The sequence below is a fragment of the Alligator mississippiensis genome, chromosome 1 (genome assembly GCF_030867095.1).
Source record: "Alligator mississippiensis isolate rAllMis1 chromosome 1, rAllMis1, whole genome shotgun sequence".
NCBI classification, from domain to species: Eukaryota; Metazoa; Chordata; order Crocodylia; family Alligatoridae; genus Alligator; species Alligator mississippiensis.
The window spans coordinates 298,768,627-298,791,302 of record NC_081824.1 but is presented as its reverse complement, the minus strand read 5'-3'; the positions used below and the strand labels follow the sequence as shown (position 1 = coordinate 298,791,302).

The 22,676-nt window shown below is 43.2% G+C and overlaps 1 protein-coding gene across 1 annotated transcript in view; it reads left to right on the top strand.

Annotated features, from left to right (window-relative positions):
- Positions 1-22,676, top strand: part of C2CD2 (C2 calcium dependent domain containing 2) — a 64,704-nt gene that overhangs the window by 15,535 nt on the left and 26,493 nt on the right. The window contains exons 3-8 of the mRNA XM_006274587.4: positions 7,547-7,666; positions 8,170-8,274; positions 14,119-14,238; positions 14,515-14,635; positions 18,379-18,487; positions 20,911-20,972. Of these exons, the coding sequence (XP_006274649.1) occupies positions 7,547-7,666; positions 8,170-8,274; positions 14,119-14,238; positions 14,515-14,635; positions 18,379-18,487; positions 20,911-20,972 (637 nt within the window). The remainder of the gene's footprint in view (positions 1-7,546; positions 7,667-8,169; positions 8,275-14,118; positions 14,239-14,514; positions 14,636-18,378; positions 18,488-20,910; positions 20,973-22,676) is intronic.

Below are 22,676 nucleotides of genomic sequence, written 5' to 3'. Positions count from 1 at the left end.
GTCAGAGACAGGAGGGCATGGGGTCCTGACTGCCATCACTGCTTCTTCCTTTGGCCAGAGCCCATTTCACTTGACCATGGCACAGCATGAGCAAAGCCCTGGGTACCAACTGCAGCTTGGTGTGGTTAGAACCCCTTACCACTGGATCCAGAGACTCTGAGGGCTGAATCCAGACCCCAGCGCTAGATTGCGAAACTCTGGGCTATAGTGTTTCTGGATTAGGAAGTGACCCACTTGGAGTATCCCAGCATGCCTGTAGGTACCCGTGTTGGCTAACTTCAGCTTACTGTGTGAGCTCCTGTAGTTTCCATAATTTGCCTGCAGGAAGGGAATGCAGACAAAAGTAGTTGGGTTTATTTCAAATCTGACTGGTTGTGACATGAACGCTTTTGAACTTTCATGTTTTAACCAATAAGTCATGAGGAACAGAACAGTTTTGAGCAATGAACAGCCCAATCAATCTGTGTCTCCACTCATGCAGGTTGACTATATCATTCTGATGGCATCTAATTTATTTGTTCTTGCTTAGACTAAAATCAGCCTTGAGGGTAGAAGAGCTATGTCTGGGTAACTGAGGGGGGAAGGGAGAGAGGACAGTTTTCTCTGGTTACCTTTGTGTCATTCCTTTGTGACCTATCACCTGGACAAGGGAGAAGAGACTGACATCATATATCTTGACTTCAAAAAAGCCTTTGATCTGGTATCCCATGATCACCTCTTAGCGAAACTGGCCAATTGTGGCCTTGGGTCCACCACGATCCGCTGGCTGGGAAATTGGCTCCGTGGTCAGATCCAGAGGGTGGTAATTGACAGAAGTCAATCGTCATGGTGCCCTGTGACCAGTGGGGTCCCCCAAGGCTCTGTCCTTGGACCCATATTGTTCAACATCTTTGTTAATGATGTGGACATTGGAGTCAGAAGCGGACTGGCCAAGTTCGCTGATGACACCAAACTTTGGGGCAAAGCATCCACACCAGAAGACAGGGCGATCCAGGCTGACCTGGACAGGCTCAGCAAATGGGTGGACGAGAACCTGATGGTGTTTAACACTGAAAAATGCAAGGTTCTCCACCTTGGGAGGAAAAACCTGCAGCATCCATATAGGCTCAGCAGTGCTACACTGGCTAGCACTACGGAAGAAAGAGACTTGGGGGTCATCATTGACCACAAGATGAGCATGAGCCTGCAATGCGATGCTGCAGCTAGTAAAGTGACCAAAACACTGGCTTGCATCCATAGATGCTTTTCAAGCAAATCCCAGGACATCATTCTCCCCTTGTACTCGGCCTTGGTGAGGCCGCAGCTGGAGTACTGCGTCCAGTTTGGGGCTCCACAATGCCCAAATGTCCAGGTCAGCCTGGATCACCCTCCTGTCTTCTGGTGTGGATGCTTTGCCCCAAACTTGTGAGAAACTTGAGAGAGTCCAGAGAAGAGCCAATGCGCATGATCAGAGGTCAGGAAAGTAGACCTTATGAAGAGAGGCTGAGAGCCATGGGGCTCTTTAGCCTGGAAAAGCGCAGGCTCAGGGGTGATCTGATGGCCACCTATAAGTTTATCAGGGGTGACCACCAGTATCTGGGGGAACGTCTGTTCACCAGAGCGCCCCAAGGGATGACGAGGTCAAACGGTTATAAACTACTGCAAGACTGTTTCAGGCTGGACATAAGGAAGAATTTCTTTACTGCCCGAGCCCCCAAGGTCTGGAACAGCCTGCCACCGGAGGTGGTTCAAGCACCTACATTGAACACCTTTAAGAGTAAATTGTATGCTTATCTTGCTGGGATCCTATGACCCCAGCTGACTTCCTGCCTTTCGGGCAGGGGGCTGGACTCAATGATCTTCCGAGGTCCCTTCCAGCCCTAATGTCTATGAAATCTATGAAATTATTCAATAAGCCGGTGTGCAGGATGTGGATCCTCATTGGTAAGTGGGGTTTGCCTCCCCTGTGGCTGGGGAATATCAGGAGGGAATTTATTGGAAGAGATTTTTCAGCAGTTTTTGTAATAAAGGCAGGGGCATGGACAGGAGCCTCCTGCAGTTTGCCAAGAAGTTACTGCCTAGACATTTCTAACCAAGGCAGAGGCCTACAGTTGTACACAGCTTCTTGTAGGTCCCATGGCATTTTTGTTTATTATTGTTTTTACTATTTTAAGATATGAATTACATTTTCCCCAAACAGACTTTTCTACAGTAAAGTTTTAGGCTAAATCCATGAGTCAGGGGTAAAACTGTCTAGTTACTGAAACTGCTCTGGAGAATTAAGAGTGTTCTCTCTCTCTCAGTCCTCCAGAAACAGAGTAAAGATATTTCAGGCACCCAGACTATGAATTAACATTGTCAGATGTTTGGGTTTATTTTAAATTTAACCTTGGCTTTAATTTTCTGGCTTTTCAACATCATGTTCTTTTCTTTTTCCTTTTGTGGACTGTATCTTGAAAGGAATTTTTACTTTTAACTTACTGTTTATATCAGAGCTGTCCAACTTCTGGGCAGCTGGGAGCTATACACCATACAGACTACAGTCCCTGGAGTTGTCGGTGCCCCCCCTGCACTGGGCTCTCCTTCACTATGCAGCTGTCACCCCCACACCGCCCACAGTGCACACAGCAATAGCAGCTTGGCTTTGGCAGTGTAGCATCCTTTCCCCTCAGGGCCACATGTGCCACTTGTAATGCAGGCAGCCCTGCTTCTTCCATTGTTGCATGCTGAGTGAATAGCTCAACCCCCTTTTCCACTGCACACACAGCATGGGCAACCCTGCTGCAGCCCTGCCCATATGCAGCTTGGGCACCCCACCCCTATTGCTGTGCTGTGCTGGCTACCAGGAGCAGGTCAGGAAATACAAGCTGGAGGAGGGAGGGGGAGTCTGACGAATCTGGATGCTGTGGCAGGAGCCATGGTGGGGTAGGGGGAAGGAGTGGCAGCTGGGCAAGAACCATGGGTTCCATGCAAGCCCTTCTGGGTCCACATGCAGCCCATGAGCCACGAGTTAGGCAGCCCTGCTTAGACTGTTAGACAGCTTAATCAAGGGTGAATGTGGGCTTGAAAGTCTGCTATATGGTGGCACTTTCAAAGAAATCAACTAGTGCTTGTAATATGCTAAGTCAAGTTACTCACCCTGAAATCATTCTTAAAAACTCTCCTCCTACTAAAATTATGGGAAGGCACCCACTTATTTAGGCAGTATTAGGATCTTGAGTGGTAAGAAAATGTTTAAATTAACATGTGAAATGAGTGATTTTTTTTTTACAGTACGTGTACGTAAAATGTAATTTGAGGGAAACCAACATATGAAATGTGAAAGGAAACAAATACTTTTAATTGCATTTGCAGTTAACTGCGTGTTGCCATTTGTGCAGGGAGAAAAAATAACTGCAATATTGTAGCTCTCTTGGGAGGTACAAGGAAGGAAAGAGAAGCTGAGGTAGCTAGTGGAAACCAGCTAGTAAGTGGAGAAGGAAAGTAAAATAATTGTAAGTTTCTGAAATTTTGGACTTGTTTTATATGGAAAAAATTCCATAAATAACCGCTCAAATTGTTAGACTTACAACTATCATTAAGAGTTTCCTTTCACTATTACAGAAAGTGTATATTTTTATGTGCTTCTTACTTCAGGACCAGTGAATGAGTCGGGGAGTTAAAGAAAGGGAATTTTTGTATGTCGCTAACATTGAGATGCACAAACTTTTTGTTCAGTTTTGTTAGCGAAATATGGATTCTTTATGCAAGCAGCCACCTTCTACCTATCCATCAAAGATTTTGCTTAGCCAAGTCCTGCTCCCTGCCATCCTGTGAGTTCATAAATAGGCAGTAGGGCTGTGTGAAGCTTCGGTCCCTCTGATTTGATTCGGAGATTCGGCCACTGAAATGGGCCAAATCTCTGCTGAATCAAATCAGGGACCGAAGCTTCACACAGCCCTACTGCCTATTTATGAACTCACAGGATGGCAGGGAGCAGGACTTGGTCTGTTTAAAAGTGAGTAGAATTATAATGGTCTATTTAAAATAAGGAGAAATTTCTGCTAGGCATCTGAAAGAAACAGCTCAAAAAAACCCAAAAAACAAATGAGGGGGCATTCGGGCTTTAATTTTCCTTTATTTCTTACTTTCTCTTAAATGAAAACACATTTGGCTAATTTTATGCCAGAATGCTTTACATGTTATGTTGCTCAGGGGTGCTTTACTTTCATGAGTCATCCATTGACTTCAACTGGAATACTTCTGAAATAAGGTGCCCCTTGGTGAGCAAGGATATTATATCACTTTCCACTAGCAAACCTGGAGTGTCTCTCTTTTTTTCTGATGGAGCTTGTAATTAACTTATTTTGTTACTCTCTTTCACTCTTTCAACTGGTAGCAGGGGATAGGATTGCTAGCGGATTGTCACTGGGAAATAACCACATTAGCATGCTATATTTTGTGTTTCTAAACTAGTTGTACAAATATTGGCTATTATGGTATAGTTCTCTTTGAGACAAGGTAAAAGGAAAAGATGGAGCAGGCACTGGGGTAGGTGTTACTTCTGTTGGCTCAAGATTAAATGGGCTTGGCTGGGTTATGTGTGTGTGTTCACATGCAGATAAAGTACCCTAAAGAAGGGAGGACCTTTTTAATTAAAAAAAAGTTCTTAGATTTTGAAAGGGGTGTCTTAATATTATTAGACTTTAAGAATAATACTACTAACAGGTTTTCAAATCAAAGGAAAGAAAGGTGCTGTGTGGGCTGAAGCTGAAAGAGAAAAAGAAAATGAGCACCAGATTGGGGTTTTGGAGTCTTCATTTTAAACTGTGTTTTTTATTATAGAATTATGTGTATTACCTTGTACAAATAATCAGTTATGTGAAAATAATGGAAGTAAGAAATGAGAGAGATTAAATTCAATGCTCAGGAAATGAGCTCCCCTTACCCGCTCACCCCAAGCTTTCAGAGGACATACTGATTTAAAATTTCAATCTCAAATTCTTAATCTTTTGCAGTTTAAGGGCATGTCCGCACATGCAGGTACATGCGCTTTCAGCAGCTCAAATAGAAGTGGCACAAATTTGAGCTGGGGCTTTTTGCCTCAGTGCAAATGCCCAGACATACACTTTGCTGTGGGGCAAATTGTGCCACTTGGGGCAAAATAACCCTGCCCAGCTCCTCCCGGATCTGCTGCCAGGGGGAGCTAAAGCAGGGGTGGGCAATTATTTTGAGCAGAGGGCCACTTACCCAGTTTTGGCAGGCTGTCAAGGGCTGCATGGGTAGCCCCGCCCCTTGACAGGTGCCCCACCCCCTGGTCACCATCTTGGGACCAAAATCCCAATGTCTTGGGACCAGTGTCCCAGGGTCAGCACTGGTGGGGCCCAGAGCAGGGCACAGGCCAGCAGGGGTCTGTGGAGCCGGGCTGGGCTGCACCAGCAGGGAGGGGGGAGTTGGCCCGGCTCCATAGAGCCCCTGCCGGCTGGGACCCCGCACTCCTGCCACCCTTCTCTGGTCCCCACCGGCACTGGCCCCGGGACACCGGTGCAGGCCTTGTGCTCCCACTGGCTCCCTGCACGCTCACACTCAGTGCCTCCCAGCCCCATAGTACAGGTGGGGGGCAGCACACAGCTTGCCAGCAGGGAAGAAGCTGATTCTGAGCATGGGGAAAAGTGGCCCCTTGCCTGCCCCATGGCCGGCGCCCCGCACTGCAGGCGCTTGTAGCCCATGCGGGGCTGTCTGGTGCAGGCACAAGCATCCTCATGTGGGCTGCAAGTGGCTGCAGCACAGGGTGCTGGCCATGGGGTGGGCAAGGGGCCACTTTTCCCCATGCTCAGCACCAGCTTGTAACCTGCCCCACTGCCAGCCTGGCAGTGGGGCCAGGTTACAAAGTGGTGCTGAGCGCAGGGGTGGGGGGTCGGGGTGGAGAAAGCAGCCCCTCCCTGCCCCATGCCCGGCACCCCACGCTGCAGCTGCTTGCAGCTTGCCTGGGGCTGCCTGTACCTGCTCCGGACAGCCCCACGTGGGTTGCAAGCAGCTGCAGCGCGGGGCACCGGGTGTGGGCGGGCAGGGGCCGCTTTCCCCCCACTGTGCTCCTTCCTTGCCCGAGGTCCCCCCCCGCTTACTTGAGCTTTCCGCGCTGGGGCAGCCATGTGCTCCCAGCCCAGAAGCCAGGGCTGGGGCTTCTGGCTGGGGGGTGGGGCCGGGCGGACCCGCTGTTGTTGGAGCCTGCAGGGCTTCCCCTGGATCCTACTACATATTTGACAGGAACCAAGGGCAGAGAAATATTAATTTTCTACATTTTTTTAGGGGCCCCGTGGGCCAGATAGAATGGCCTCCCACTCCTGAGCTAGAGGCTGGGGCCAGCACCTGTACTGGCCCCAGCAGTATAAAAAACTGCCCTGGCCAGCAGCTCAAGGCTTCATGCCCTGAGGAGCTTCTGAGGCCCAGCCACTTGGTATCTGGGGACACTACCCCTTGTGCCAGATAGACTGCTGAAGCAGCATCCCCAAAATCACTTTTTAAATTCCCCCAAATCCATGCTCTTCCACAAGTAGAATAAAAGACCACTATATATATATATTTACATATATAATGAGGGAGAGAAATATCAGTTGGGCAATGTTTTATTGCTGTATTTTCAATATTAAAGCAGTTTGGAAGCCTACCAGTGTCCCTGTCAACGTAATAAAATAAATTCTAAATATCTATATGTTTTGATGTTTGCTTTTGGATTTTGTGTCATACAATGGGTGTGTTATGGGGGGGATGTGGAGTTTGCAGAAGTGGGGTGGGACAGGGTATGTGTGTGGGGGTGGGTGTGGAGAGATGTGGGGGAATGCAGGTGAGTGTGGGATGTGCGCGGGGGTGGGGCCAGGCAGGAAAGCAAGTGGGGAGCTGGGGGAAGGAGGGAGAAGCCGGGGGAGAGATTGGGGAGTTGGGGAAGTGGGGGGCTGGGGCCAGGCAGGGCCCCTCCATACTCCCCTATCCCCTCCTCCAGCCCCCTCTCCACCCCCTACTTACCTGGCACAGGGCCCAGGTCCAGGTCACTGCAGCAGTACTGGGGAAAGAGGCAGCCATAGAGACACTCTGGCACTCTGTGGAGGACCAAGCTTTTGGTTGCCTCAGGGCACGGTCTGGGACTGTGCCCTGCCCTGCTTTTTTGTTATGTTTAGATACCTGGATATCCAGGTGTCAAATTTTGCCCCCACGCTGCATATTTGCAGCACGGGGAATGTTTTTTTGTTCCCGCACATGTATCTTGCGGCATCTCAAAGGGGTTTGAAACACTGCAAGAAGCACATGCATGCTCGTGCTCGTGCTCGTGCTCATGCTAAGAGTGTAGATGTGACATTCAGGCACTTAAGTCTGCCTTCATATACAATGAGGGGTATTTCTCAATTAATTAGGGCTTATTAAATGAATATGCTAAAATTAAGGCTTTTCTAAGTGCTATGTACCAAGGTTAGGAATTCCTGAACTCTTTAATTGCTCTGCCTACACAGAGTAGACTATTTTTAAACCATTTTACCCTTACTTTCAAGAAACCATCTGAAGAAGGCCATATTTCTTTTTCTTTTTTTCCCAGGTGATTTCTTGTGATGTAGTGGGAGATTCTATTCAATTTTTTGTCAGCGTGTCTCAGAGTTCACACGCTACCACAGAATGTCAGTTGTACAGTGTGAAACTGTCTCCACTTCATTTGCAGGTAAAGTGCTTTGTTTTAAATCTTTGTCTTTCCCCCCTCTCTCCTCCCCTCTAAGATTTGAAAGTAATTGGACCTCTTTTTTTCATTTATTTTACTTGTCATAGTGTGGTCCAGCAAGATAGTGAATTTGAACCTCATTGTCACAAAGACATTTATATTCTTAAAAAGATTCATGTGTCCCAGCTAGTTGTATAAACTTCCAGGGAGAGTGATGTAGGTAAAGAACATTGTATTTATATATTTGTAGACTGATACTAAACATTTTGGTATATAAATCTTATATTTTTGATCCATAACCAGATTACACTCTAAAAGCTGAAATAACGCTTTCTATTTTCTCAGAATACTATAACTTAAGAGTTAAATGTAAAGTTGGCATCACTGACCACTGTGGAACTGTAGCTGCTTACATCAGTGATGAGGTTGACCTAGTGCTTTTCTGTGGAAGGCAAACTATTTGTAAGACTTTTTAAAAATAAAAATAACCTATGTCATTTCAACAGCTGGAACTCTGCATGAAAGAGAAAGGAGAAGACATTGAAGTTGTGTGGTCTTTCATTAATGCTCCAGAAACGAATATTGAAATCCACCCAAAAGCAGTGCAGGAGGTCAGTCAATAAGTTTCTGTTGGTTTCTTCAACAAAATCTTTTAGGTTACATTATGAATTTTCTATGCACCTAGCCCCCTGCAAAGATGCCTAAGCATTAAAGCTTGGTTGAGATAAATTAGACACAGTCTGAGAAAGAAACCTTTTGCTGTATCTTTGGATTCATTCTGACATACTTTGATTTTTCTTAATTTTATATAAAATGACTTTGATTTAAGATATTACTACAGCTTCCCAAGTTCATTTGAAAAATGTAAGGCCCTGCACCATCTAGGCTGGTACTAGAGGATGGCAGTGTTGTTTTGAAACAGTGTTGACTTTGGCATATTTTTGTTTGTACGAAAGAATCTAAATACCTTGGCCTTCTGCAGTTCCCTTTATGTGTGCAGTTGGTTCACGCTTTCTGATTTGTGAACATATTTGGAACCATTCATTAATCCTCACCCTCATTCTTCCCAGACTAGGGAGTTGTACCTTTTTATGGCCTGTTACACCTGTTTCACTAAGGGGGTGCCTGTATGGCGTGCAGTGTCTTATGTGTTTAAGCTTTAGTCCAGTTCCAAACTGTTTCTGAGGAGATGTACTGACTGACTAGTGACCTAGGGAAAACCCAGTTTTTTCATAGATTTTTACATAAATGTAAAACAAAACACACTTCAGAAGACTTCTTTAAATGTAGATTTACTGTGTATGTGCAGCAGCCTAAATGATACCATTCCAAGCAGTTATGGTCAGTTATCCATGTATAAAATGGTTGCTAAGTGCATATTGACAGATCATAATGGTTCTGACACAGTAATTGTGGCCAGTAGTATTCAAAACTCTGGGTTTTTTTAGAAGACTGACTACCAGGTATTGAGAGCCATCAGAATCTGCTGTGCTGTGCTTGGGTTTAGAAAACAAACAGACAAAACCTTAATTAGAGTAACTATAGGTTTTATAGTTATATACTCTGATGGTGTATATTTGATTTGTATTAATGTTGGAAGGGAAATACCAATATGTTGAAACCTGTAAACTGTGTACACTTGGAAATTGTTTCAGCGTCCTGTATTTTAAGGATGCTTTATTTCCATACCCTCCCCCCCTCACTTTCTTTTCTTTAAAGAAAGTACTTTCCAGTCTGACTCTGAAGAACTGAAGATCTTGCTTGCATACAAGTCTTGCATTCCCAAGATGAAATCTATGGATTTTTGGAAGTAACTTGGCTATGGTTTTAATATTTCGTGTGTTTGGAGGATTGAATGAAAGCTCATATTTAAATGGAGATAGGGACTAATATGTGGTGTATGCACGTGTGTGTGGGCAGAGGGAGAGAGATTTGGGGTGGAGGTTGCATGTTAACTTGTTTTGGATTTAGAGCTGTAGTAAGGAGGAGACTTGAGCAGAGAAAAACCCTTGAGTTATCAAAGAGAGAGTATTTTATCACAGGCAAGAATAGGAGGGAAGTCTGAAAAATGCAGAAGGCAAGAAAGAGAACTTGTCTACATAGGGAGAATTTTCCACAAGAAAATGGGGTAGAGGAGCTGTTGTTGCAGAATAATTCATTGTTAGGATATTCCAGAAGAATTCCCAGCCTGGTTGGTATTTTAGAATAAATCGCTTCATTCTTGAATAGTTGCTTCACTTTGGAAATACCCTAATTAATCTGAAGTGGAATCTACCCTGGGAGCTGTTCTCGATTGGCTGTTGAGTAGCAGCTTGTCTTGAAAAGCTGTTAAAATAGACTTCCTTGTAAAATTCTTAGGTGCTTTCCAATATTCTTTTATTGGATCAGGAGGGTAGGTAGGCAAGGTTTTAATTCTGGCTGATGACCAGGTCTTTCCTATAATATGGTTTCTCTATTGCTTGTATTCATAACTTGGTAACAATAAGTGGAAGAAGTCAACAAGCAAGTGGAATATAATCTTTGAGACACCTCTGTTTATAGATTTTTAATTTTTTTTTACTTTTTTCCTCATGATTAGTATGTGTTTCACATTCAAAATTCAGCTCTAAATGTTAATGTGTGTGCAGGTTTTTGTTTAAGGAATCAGAACTTAAGGTGGAGGTGATATGTTTTATTAGACCAACTAGATTTTTGCAACAACAACAAAAAATCGTTATTTGCAAACTTTCAGGCACAAGCTCCCTTTTTCAGGCATAGAAGAAAAAATTGTAAAAGTTTTCCTAGGTAGAAATGAAAGTTCATATTTCATAGGAGAGTTGAAGGTGTGGTAAAATCTCCTGTTTGAAACAGTTCATTTTATGCAGATTAGGCTGAGAGAAAAGTTGGAATAGTCTGTTTACTTTGTAGTTGTTTGGTGGTAAGGAGGATGTAGTCATATCTCCTTCTGGTTATGATGTGTCATATTTCCTAGAAGAATAAAAAGATGGAATACTCTACCTGGCTGGCATTTCTTATGTGGTGAGGTTTTTGTTTAAGCTTTAAGCAAACTGCTTCAACCAGGCATGAGAAAAATATTTGAAAAATAAGCTAATGATAGTTGGCAAGCTTACTTGTTACCAAAATTAGTGTTTCCTGGAATTCTCCAGATTTCAAATATATTTATTTTTCTTCAAAGCAAATTGCTTTTTATACCCCCTTTCCCAGAAAAGTCTTGTTAAAAAACAAAACTGAAAACCCAGTGGAAGTTTTCAACAGGCTGTAACCAAGACTTAACTATACACCTCCCTGTTGTGCAAAGGATGGTGACAATGCCCAAATGGACAATATGGAAATTGAGTTGTAATAGTCCTTTGGATATTTTGGAGCACAGTGTCATGCAACTTGCCCACCTTATTTTTTTCTCATTTTCCTGATGCCTAAACTTGTTATAGGAGGCACGTCTGTATGTGTGACATACAGTTAGTTAATTCTGTCAACAATGCCTGCATGTATTCAAGGGACAGCCCTGTACAATGGGTAGCAAAATAGGATTTATGGACATTTCCAGTTGGAATTTTTCAGGCTTACCTAATAAACCGTCAGAGTTCAAAGGTTAGGAAAGCACTCTGACTTTGAATTCAGGTAGACCTGTAATGGTGATTTATTTGCCTCACTTTCTAGAACAGGGAAGAGCTCAGGTTTGTGATGCATAGGGCATTCCTTTCCCAAGTTCTTAGAGTTAACAGCATGTGGTCACTGTGTTGCAGCAGGAGCTCAGGGTCTCCCAAAGTTGGGTGTTCATTTTAATGCCATTTGGATGCCCAAAGTATGGGGACTGATTCTTCCAATAACCTGTAAAATAGCTTGGGTTTTACAACAGGGTCTGTTTAACCACCTAAATAATGTGGTTCATCTGAATTGAGTACATGGCATATGCTGTGCTCTGGTAGAAATAAATGTTTTAGGGCAGGAAGGACAACCTGTGCCACAAATGGCATGGGCGACCTCTGTGTGTAGCATGTGGTGGATCAAGGAAGAGACAGGCAGCACAGCAGTATATAGGGCAGAGTGGGAAGTCAGGCAGGGAGTACGAGGCAGGAAGCAGAAAGCAGAGCAGCAGTTTGGGCAGAAGGAAGGGATTGGAGTGATACGCGGAGAAGGTTCAGGACTAACTTATGGCATGCTTGCCAAAAAGTTTGGCCCCCAGTGGTTTAGAGTATGGCTTCCAGTGACTAAAATTGGGTGTACTGAACGCATATATATATTTATGCATATGTTTATATTGTATAAGAGGGCTGTCCAACTTCTGGGCACCTGTGGCCCACATGCCATGCAGGCTGTCATCTGGGGGCTGCACAAGATGCAGTCCATAGACCTGGGGGTCACTTAAGGTGTGGACAGCCTCCCCCCCTCCCCTTGTCCCTAATTGTGAAGGCAGCCTAGCATGCACTCTTCCCCCCCCCCAAACAAGCATAGTACAGGAAGCCTGGCTCCCCCTTGCTGCCTGAGCAAACCCTCCTTCCCCTTTCTCTCCTGACCACACATGCCACCCACCTGCAGTACAAGAAGCCCTAATCTCTTCCTTTATTGTATGCACTATGAGCTACCTGACTGCTGTATGTGCAGTCCCAGCAGCCCCTGGTCCTCTCCCACTTGCATGCAGCTTTGGCACCCTGCCCTCTCCTGCTCTGCTACCTTGTCCCCAGGAGCTGGAGCAGGATGTAAAAACTGGAGGAGGGAGGGTAAGCCTGTAGAACCCAGTTTCCACAGCAGGAGCAATAGTGAGGTAGGGGGAGGAAAGGGGTGGTGGCTGGCCAGGAGCCGGGAGGTCACATGCTAACCCTTTGGGGGCTACATGTGGTCCGTGGGCCACCAGTTGGACAGCTCTGTTGTATAAGATCCTGTAAAATGGCTCCCTTTCTTTAGAAGTTTTGGACAGTAACGGCATGCTCTTCTTTTAGAACATAAGAAATGCTATACTGGCAGTCCACAGCTCCATATAGCCCAGTATCTGTTTCTTGGGATACGATATTTAGGATATTGGGGGCTTATTAGAAATACATAGAAGAGTTCTCTGTTGTGGAAGCACTGCACCAGCCTGTCCGTATATTTTGCTGTCCATCTCGAAGGAATGGAAGTTGAGCCTTACCTAAATTCTGCCTGGAACATTTTCCCTCCAATTTTTACTTCTATGCAATAATTTAATTTTAAAAGCCCTGTCCAATTGCAAATATCAAAGAAAAATAAATTTTGAATAGCATGTTGTCACTGATCAGCTCCAGCAGTAAACTTTATACCAGACCAACAGAAAACAACTTGCTGCAATTTATTTTTATATAAAAATGCACCAATCTGGTAAAGCTACCTCCATAAACAACATTTGGCAATGAACTTTGATGCCTGTAACATTAAGGATCAAGGATAAATGGATGTTGCTGTGAAATGCATTTAGAAAGAATTTTGTGGATAAACAAATTTGAATAAGAATAATAGCCTCAGTTTCCTGACTTGAGCAGCCTATATTTATAAGGCCTGTCAGATGTGCAGCTGAAGGCCTGATAGGATGTGAGGTGAGATCCTCACAGTCATGCTTCCTGCTATGCCACATGTGCATGGCAGGAGACATGATTGTGGGATCCAGCATCAGATCTCAATACAGCTTATTGCTAGTGAAGAGGGAGTCTGGGATCACAATCCCAGGTAAGCTTCCAGGGCTGGAACCTCTGTCAGCTGATCTGGGCTTAGTTTATCCAGCCCAGCTTGGGACTCCCAGCCAGAGGAGCACATGGTGTGTCCCCAGGCTGGGAGCCCAGATCAGCTCTCAGGGCTCCCAGCCATGGGGGTATACTTCAGGGCTGGGAGCCCCAGCCTGGCCACACTTTTTGTGTAGTAACTTTGTGGATTGTTCTTTGTTTTATCTCACCATTAATTGCATTAACATGTCGCCAGGTAAAAACTCAAGATGTGATTACACGGTTAAGATTGAGAGAGTCTTAAGTTTCACCCTACTGATTGGTCTGTGTTGACTGCGAGGCACTGCTTCCCAGCTATTGTAAATCAGCACCATTTCATTTAAGTCTGTGGAGCTGTGCTGATTGACACTATCTGATAATATGCTTCATCTTTTTTCTTCTGTCTGTTTAATATGTACCAGTGAGATGGTCCAGTGTTATAGTGTGTGAAATCATTGAGATTCCATTTTGATGTTGGTAAGGACTCTACCCTTTCTGTATGTCAGTACTGCATTTGATTTTTATACCGCATATTTTTGGTCTCTGTCTCTCATGTGTTGTTTTTTATTTATCAAGTGACTAAATAATTGCTCACCATGTCTGGTTGTTGGCAGTAGACCTTCTTCTGACAAAGCATACTCTGATATTAGAGTAGACTGCATGCTCAGCTGTCAAATGAATTTCTGTATTTAATATTGCTTCTCCTGATTAATTAGAAGCATGAATTGTTTTCTTCCTTACTAGGGTCAGATGCCTGGGACATGTGCAATATCTGTTCTCAGAGATATTTTGGAGAATCTGTTTATTTCAGTTTCTCCATCAGTAGTTTTGAGTACAAAGCCTACAGACATAAAGGAGGTACAGGTGAGTACAGGCATTTTTCCAGCTCCTTTTTTTGTTAATATTTTGATCTCAAGAAAAAAGGCATTCATGACTCGGTGAATAAGTCTAACATGGGAAACGTATAAAATTGCATAACCATTGGCACAGAAGATTTTGGAATACACAACTCATATGAATAGCTAATGCTACACTCCAGGATTTTTGTTTGTTTTTTTAATAATTTAACATGGTGGTTGTGAGCATGTGACACATCCAGTAGCATTTTACATCATCTCTTGTCTTGCTTCATTTTCACAGAATGTACAGAACGTAGGAACTCTTCCTCAGGGCACCAGTCCCCCTAAACCTCCAAGGGCTCATGAACTGAAACTGCTAGTAAAGGATATCATGGCTACCCTGATGGATCCCAGTGCTGCAGGTGAAACAGTTACTTTAATGCAGCAGGTGTTCTGCTTCAAAGCTACAAGGAGAGCACTATTAACAAAAAAGTCTTAATGATCACGCTTTTGGATGGAATGTATTGCAATTGGGTGGATCAGATAAGTTAATTTATTTTCTCCCAGGATGTGGATTTCCCTTTCCCATCAGCTGCCCCCATGTCAAGCAGAATGTGTTCTCTCTCCTCTGTCCTCTCTACTTCCTAGAATGAGTACATGGGATGGATAATTCTATTTTCATTTAAATAATTGAGACTCTTTTGCAAAGCTCAAGGCACCTTGGCACACAACAACATGCAAGCAGCATTAAATAATTATTCCAAAAAGGATTTTAGCAGCCAGTCTCCACCACAAGAAAACTTCTTCTTCAATACCCTAATGCCATTATGGGAAGTATCCCTTTAACTGTTTCCCAAAGCCATACTGAGCAGATGACTTCTGTGGTATGCCATATTTGGGCTCCAGAGGCCTTTGTACATACCACAAAATTAACCTTTAAAGTGGCTTAAATGCCCTTTTGCACCGCTTTAATGATACAGCTGTTTACGCTGTCAGCAGCGTCTTGTGCATTAAATGACTTTGGGACACAGCAAAATAAAACATGTCCAACTTGCTTTGGTTTGCTACCTTACAGCTGCAGAGGGAAGCACCAGGCCCTGTGCAGCTCAGGGGCTGTGCAGGCAGCCCGTCCAGGCAGGACCCACTGAAGGGGGAGAAAAAAAAAGCTGTGAGCCTGATCTTTTTTTTTTCTCTCTCCAGAGCCTGCCTGAGCTGTGTGGGGCCCTGGTGCTTCCCTCCATGGCTGCGGGGGTGGGGGCCTGGCTGGTGCTTCCCAGGAGCACCTAGGCCAGGTGCCTGTGGGTGGGTACAGCCTGGGAGACACCACCGCTGCTGCAGAAAGCAGCACTAGCCTCTCCCCGCAGCTCAGGGACCGCTCCACCCATTGGCAGCTCACCAAAGCGGTGTTTTTAAACACCTACCGCTTCAATTTAGGGAGAATTAAACCGAAGTAAACCCCTGGGACATGTATAAGCAGCCCTGGGGACCAGAATAGTGGGTATTATACACTGTGCAAATTGTGGTGGGCTCCTTCCATAACCCTGGCAAACCATGGTAAATTGCCCCCCGTTCCCTCCCAATTAAGGGGGTGTTCTGAGACAGCAGTGGTTCCTTTATGACGAGACTTTAACAAGAGTTGCGTTGCCTGAGACCAGGAAGGAGGAGCAGAAGACCCTGTTGCTAATGTGAGAATACAGAGGCTGTTCTTAAGCATATTTATCAAGGGCAGCCTGAGAAGAGAAGGACATAGACTACTTGTGTGCAGTTCTAAGTATGTGTTGGGTGGGTGTGATATTTCCATTTGGGCATGTAGGAAAACTAAGGAAAACCCTCAGAGAACCTCAACTGAGGGAGGCAGATTTTCTGGGAAGTGGTTGGAAGTGGTCCAGCAGAAATAACTAATTTTCATGGAAATCTGTGGACCTATTTCAGCTCTAAAAATCTGCAAAGCTAAATCTTAATAAAAAGTTTAAAGGAAGCCTTTTGAGCCATTTCATATGCATCGTTGCTAAGCAGTTCTCAAACTTACTACTTAAATCAGTTGCCAATCCTGTTTTAAAAACTGACCCAACATAAGCTGTTGCATTCTGGTATATGATTAAGTGACTTGGTATTACACTGAGATGATTATTAGATATGGTTCTTGTTTAACCTTCATACATCCACTCTCTTGTAAACAAATCCATCATTCTTGTTTTCTTCTCTGCAGAACAATGAAATGAACCTGTAAACATGGTCAGTGAGTTTGACTTTCTAGTTCTAGAAAGATGACAGTTTAGCTATATAAAAAAGGGAGAGACCAACAAACACTATTATATCATATTGTGATTCACCCAAACAGCACTGATCTTGAATTGCATGTTGCTTGATCTGAAGCTGCTTTATTATACACTGAGAAATCCTGAGAGATCCCTTCAGGAGCAAAATCATCGGTAAAATGTCCTGTCTGAATAAAGACATGCTGTGAGAGTGGCTGAGTCATTGGTTTGGGCCAAATGTAGAGTGAAACCAAAAACTAGGTCACTGTCCTCTGAAACCAGTTGTGCCGCGTATGTTTGAGGAGGAGGCTTTCAGCCTGTCTTGCAAGTATTTAAACTTCTTCAAGCTCAAGCCTGCCTGCTTAAATGTTTTTGTGAGAGAGATAAACTGAGGTCCTGTCATCTCTTGTCACTAGTGATCCTAGAGCATTTTGTATGCTCATGGTTGTTAAGTCTTGCCAAATTACAGTTTGGTTAATTACAATTACACTCTCTCCCTACCTATGTTTATCCTCCTCTTGCAGTGGGGTATAATAGCTTTAATTTTCTGCTTCATGTTGTTTGTGTAATCCTTCTGTTCTGGAGGTGGGAAGGATGCGAGAAAGCCCTAGATAACCTATTGCAAAGAAGTTTTTCAAGGTAGTATTTGGAGTGCTAAATGCTCTAGGAGTCTTAAGGAAGGGTAGATTTCTACCTTATAGATTGATATATCTACATTTAAAATGTATTTTTTAATTTTTTTTAATTTAAATTTATTTGCTTAAGTCAAAAGTACATCTCTGATATGCTTTATAGTTAGACTGTAAGGTGCAAATGTATCCTGCTTTCTCCCTGACTTTAGACTAACACAGCTAATTACCTCTCTGTTTTCTACTTCAATTAAACCAATTTAACCTTAAAGGAACTTTAACCTACCCATAACAATGGCTTAATAAGGATTTGTTGGTAGGGTGGTGCCTTAGACACTAATTGGCTCAAAGAGGTATGAGCTTTCATAGGCAACCTCCTACTTTGTCAGATGCTACGGATTATTTTAAAAGCTAACGTTCACTAGTAGACTCTTTGTGTTTACGTGGATCATCTCTCATATACAGGGTTCAAGTAATGCACATCTTAAACAATTTGATGTAAATAATTGGCAGAAGAACTAGAGTAGCATGTAACTTTATTTCTGCCTACAAATCTTAATGCAGATGTGCATGTGTTTTCTTGCCACTCTTCTGGATATTCCAGAATCCCAAGATGAAAAGCAGTGACTTCTGAACCTGAATGCAAAAAAATCATTATCTTGTATAGTTTCTGAAAAATACAAATATTCATTGTTGATACAAACAATTCCTGCATGGAAATTCACTAGTTTACCTAGTAAACACCTTTTTTCCTACAACCCCCATACACATTTGTGCATTAGTAGACCAATTCCCTCGACTGGCCTGATTAATTTTTTAAAAATTGTCCGCATCAATTATTCATTGGCAGTTCTGCTTGGCACATGGCCAGTAGGGACTCCAGGTCACTTAAAAATGCATATCTCAAACCACTTAGATGCTCTTTATAATAGCACTTCCTGTTATTGTTACCCGCAGCCTCTCCCCATCCCTCCAGGCTTTGCTTCACCCACATTTTTCACTTCTTGTCTAAAATTAATGTAAGCTCATCAGGGCATGAATTGTTTCCTATTATGTTCGTATTGCATGTAGAATAGTAAGGCCCCTGTTTCGACTGGAGTGTCTGGATATTAGCGTAATGCAAATAAATGGAGGAAAGGAGAGTTTCATGGGGAGGCAGCATTTTCCCAGTGGTCGATAAAAATGCACAGTATATAAGATGCCTGTCTTGCACACCTTTTAAGCAAATATACTTCCTGGTGAAGTCAACTATTGTGTGTTTCTCTTTCCCTATTACAGGCAGCCTGAACCTCATATGTGTAAGTCAGTTGAATGATCCTCCACAGAAATTCTCCAGTTCTGTAACCAAAAATGCCACAAACCTGTCTTGGAAGGAGGAGTTCATCTTGTGAGTTTGCACTGAGATAATGGCTTCTATTAAATGTTTTCACATCCTGCAGTGACCTTCTACTTAGGGGAAGGAATAATGTCTTTAAAATATTCTGTCCAAGTCTTCTAAAAATTTGATAGGACAATAGCAAGTGACAAAGTGTTGTGCTGGTACTGTCTTATGGCAACTGTTGACGTGGATTTCTAAATCACTTTTATTTTCAGGACCCGGGAGCATAGAAATATAGCTTCTAATATAGGTGCATAAGAAAGTAAGAATATTAAACTATCTAAAAGTGTGCGCTATAGGAAGTGTGCACAACCTTTGTTGTTTAACTCTTCTCTTATCCAAGGAAAAGAGACTAGTGTACAAAGAACAGATCTAGCAAAAGAGGATTAGTGACTGCTTCACTCCCAGCTTGTGGTGTGGAATGAAATCTGCAACGATCTGTTCTGCAGTGTAAAGGGGAAAGGACCATAGAAGAGCACAGGTCTATAGTTGTGAGGGTTGCCTGCCTGAGCTCCATTTGCAGAGTTCATACAGAAGAGGCAATAGGGCTGAGAGAGAGAGCAGCAGTTATCAATAAGTTGTTTCTTTTGAAAGAGAAGTGGTAGGACATATAGTCTGAGGTAGCATGGGACTTGCAAAAAGCTGGTCCCATTAAAATGTGCAGGAAAGCCTATGATTTAACAGCAGAGAGGAATTTGAAGTTGGAGGTATATATTTATCGTTTTGGATCTGGCCCTTTGAACATGCATCATAAAGCAATTCTGAAAGCTCTCTTATTCTACCATGTGCTCAAATGGAAGCTTTGTCCAGTGCAAGCTGATTGTCCCTCATCCTGCTGTTAGGTCTAATAAAAGTTCATTAACCAGGAAGCACCCTTTTTCAGACACCTCAGTCCTGTGTTAGTTTATAGTTCTGTTTTCTGATTAAGTGATGAGAAGCCTTAAGACTGCAGCCTTTTTGTAAAGCCCCAGGCTCAACCCTCTTGCTTAACAACAAGATTCTTTGCAACCACACTGCTGGATATAGCACAGAGGTGGTGGGCAATACTTGTATAACCCTCTAGTTCATAAAACATTCTGAAAAGCTCCAGAATAGATCTACTGCTTTTGCAAACCACTTCTACCACCTGTTGGTGGAACAGAGGTGTCTGTTCAACATAGCATAGCAGCTGTATCACCCAGTATTTTAGGACAGGAAGTTTCAAAGAATACCCTTTCCTATTGAAAGTGCAGGGGAAGGTCAAGCAAGCAGGATGTGATTAATGTAACTGGAATTTGACTGTGACACTAGGGATATTGGTCTCTTTATAGTAACGGGTGCTTTTAGAAGTGCCTAAGATAGACAGGCTTGCAAGAAAGTTCTGGTGCAGGGGTTAGCACCATCCAGCCCACAGAGCCTCAGGTCCAGCCCTGGTCAGGACTTTTACTAGGGTTGGGGGTCAGCGGCAAGGAGTGGTGCCAGGGCCTCCATTTTTGGGGGAGGAAATGGGTAGCAGCAGCAGCAGCAGGCCAAGTAAGGAGAAGCTATGTGAAGGAAAAGCCACCACTGTAGCAATTGGGCCAGAGCACCATCTCACTTTGGACCCAAGCCAGGTTGTTATGGATCCTTAATGGTTAGGATTTGGTTGTATGCCTTCTTTCCTCCCTTTCAGGGATGGTGCCCCAGGATCATATTGGTGGCACTTTTCAAGCCAACACCACTTGACTTTCTGCTGCACCCTTTGACTTCCTTGGAAGTCTCTGTGGTTCAACCCCCACCCCGCTGAGCTTAAGTCAGTAATGCCTTCACGTGGAGGTGATACAGCTGCAACTGAACATCTTGTGCTGCTGAAACAGAGGCATAATGTAAATATATGTTTTTGAGCACTTGGACTTACCACAGGAGGAATAGAATGAACTTTAGAGGGAGTTTCACAACACATGTCCATTATGCCTCACGTCCATTAACTGACTGTGAGGGGAGGCAGAGTAATGAATAAAGGAATATACATTTCAGTAAGGAAGCAAAAATTTGTCATGCTGATCATGTCATACCTACAGGTTGCTGATTCTTGTTCATGTATAATAACACTTGAGGCAGTGTTTATATAAAGGCCATTTTTAATGGAAACATTCAGGCAATCCAACTCTAGTGATAATGCTAAAGAGATCCAATTTCAGTCTTCCAGTTCAGTCTTCCTTCACTTTTCCCCCTTTTCCTCAAGCTAATTAAGATCAGGTGGTGCTAGATGCAAGTTCTCAGTAAGGTCCTTGACATGTTGTTGTTCAGCTTTCCCAGAGACTGGTTTGAGTTGTACTAGTGAGACATACTGTAGTCTAGTGTGAAGCAGAGGGGGACAGATAATTCAAAATGAATGTACAATAAAACATATAAATAAAAGATAAATAAAATAAGGCCCATGAAGGCTTAACACAGTTTTGTTTGTTTCACAGTGAATTAAATGCCAGATCAAAAGAGTTACAATTACAGATCTTAGAAGATGGAAAGTTGGACAGTAAGTATGGTAACTGAGTTTTTGCATGGTTATTTAATGGGAATTACTAAGATTTCAAAATTAATCCCTCTTTGTCCTATATATTTATATAGGGTCATGTGAGAGATTCAGATTTCATAAACCTGTATGTAATGTAGAACTGCTCTACTGACTTACCTGGTTGTCCCTATTGAAGTATAGCCAATTTAGCTAAGACATCGGAAAGTCTCTGGGGCAGAACAGTCATAGAGGGAGGAACACATTCTTGTGCAGAGAGGAATCATTTAAAAGTAACCAACTGAACAAGCCCAGCAGCCAGCTTGGAGAGGCTCTCAAAACTGGGCCTAACGTTTGTAAATCCACTCCTGCTTTAGGACATGAGTATTCATATTAGAAATCAAAAGCAAACTCCGGAGGAAGCTTGTGGATGACATCCTACTGCAAATGGAGCCTGGGGATTCTTCACAGTTTACTCTATCCCCAGACACTGGTGCTAGAGATGATATTGTGTAAATTCAGTGCCCTTTCCCTGAGATTGTTTGTTTGTTTTTCATCTTGAAGTTACCTAAGGAGAGCCCTCAGGCAGGATGGCACTTCCAAGCAAGCCTTTTGCCATGTGCTTCTAAGCTGGTTGGTATTTTCATGGTACCACCTTCTTAATATATTCTTGCCTTGGATTTTCATCTTTTTATGTTCCTGAGTAGTGATTATGAGGTCCACTTACTGTTTCATGTGTTAACAAAATGAACACTAAACTTCCATTTAGAAGCCTGACTGTTTACTGTACAGGAGAATGAATGGTCTCATATTTCTAAAACTCGGAGCAAGCAAACCTTATTCTAGAGAGGAGAAAACACACTTGATGCTCGTTTGGGTGGCAGGAAAACCTCTGCTGCATTCCCAAAGGCTGTTTCCAAGTATGAAATTCACTAATCCCACTTGTGTATAATCAAACTCTGACTAAGGAAATGGTCTGCTGCTATTGTATGATTCTGCCACCCCCACTTGAAACTTGTTACCCTCTAATTTTACCCTCTAATTATAAGATATTTCTTACAAATTGAAGTGTGTCTAATTTATTTTGACACAGAAAGAGATGCATTTCACTCTTCAGGCTTCAAAACCAAAGTGAGTGTTTGCTTTCACAAGTCGGATCACAGGAGATCTTATGTTGCGTTAAGCTTCTGTATTGCTTGTGTTTTTCAGTAGTTGTCTCCACAACATTCCAAACTTATATAACCTTTTGAACCTCCTTTCTCTTTTTACTGCAGCTGAACAGAACCATTATTAAGAAGTCCTGGTCCAGTCAATATATCCTAATGATTTTGTTTTTAATACTGGTATAATGGGTGTGTCTACATGTTCATTAATGCACTGTAACTATGGCGCATTATGCTTAGTACCTGTAAAAACAAGTACCATCTTAATGCACCATAATTGGTGCTACTGTGCAGTTGTGCAGTAGTGCCAGTGCACGCTTTTGTATGACACTAATGCATAGTAGACTAATTCTACTCTACATTAGCACAGTTTTTGCCTGCCAAGCAATGTGCAGTAGAATTAGTTTACTGCACATTTAGCATCTTGTGTAGATGCATCCCAAAGGTGATCAGACACCTGGCTTTTAATATCTTTTCTCTGGGCCAGAACTTCTCATAAGCTGGATGTACGGTCATGTTCCACCTCTTTACACCTTAGGCAAATGTATCCAGTTAATTTGTAACA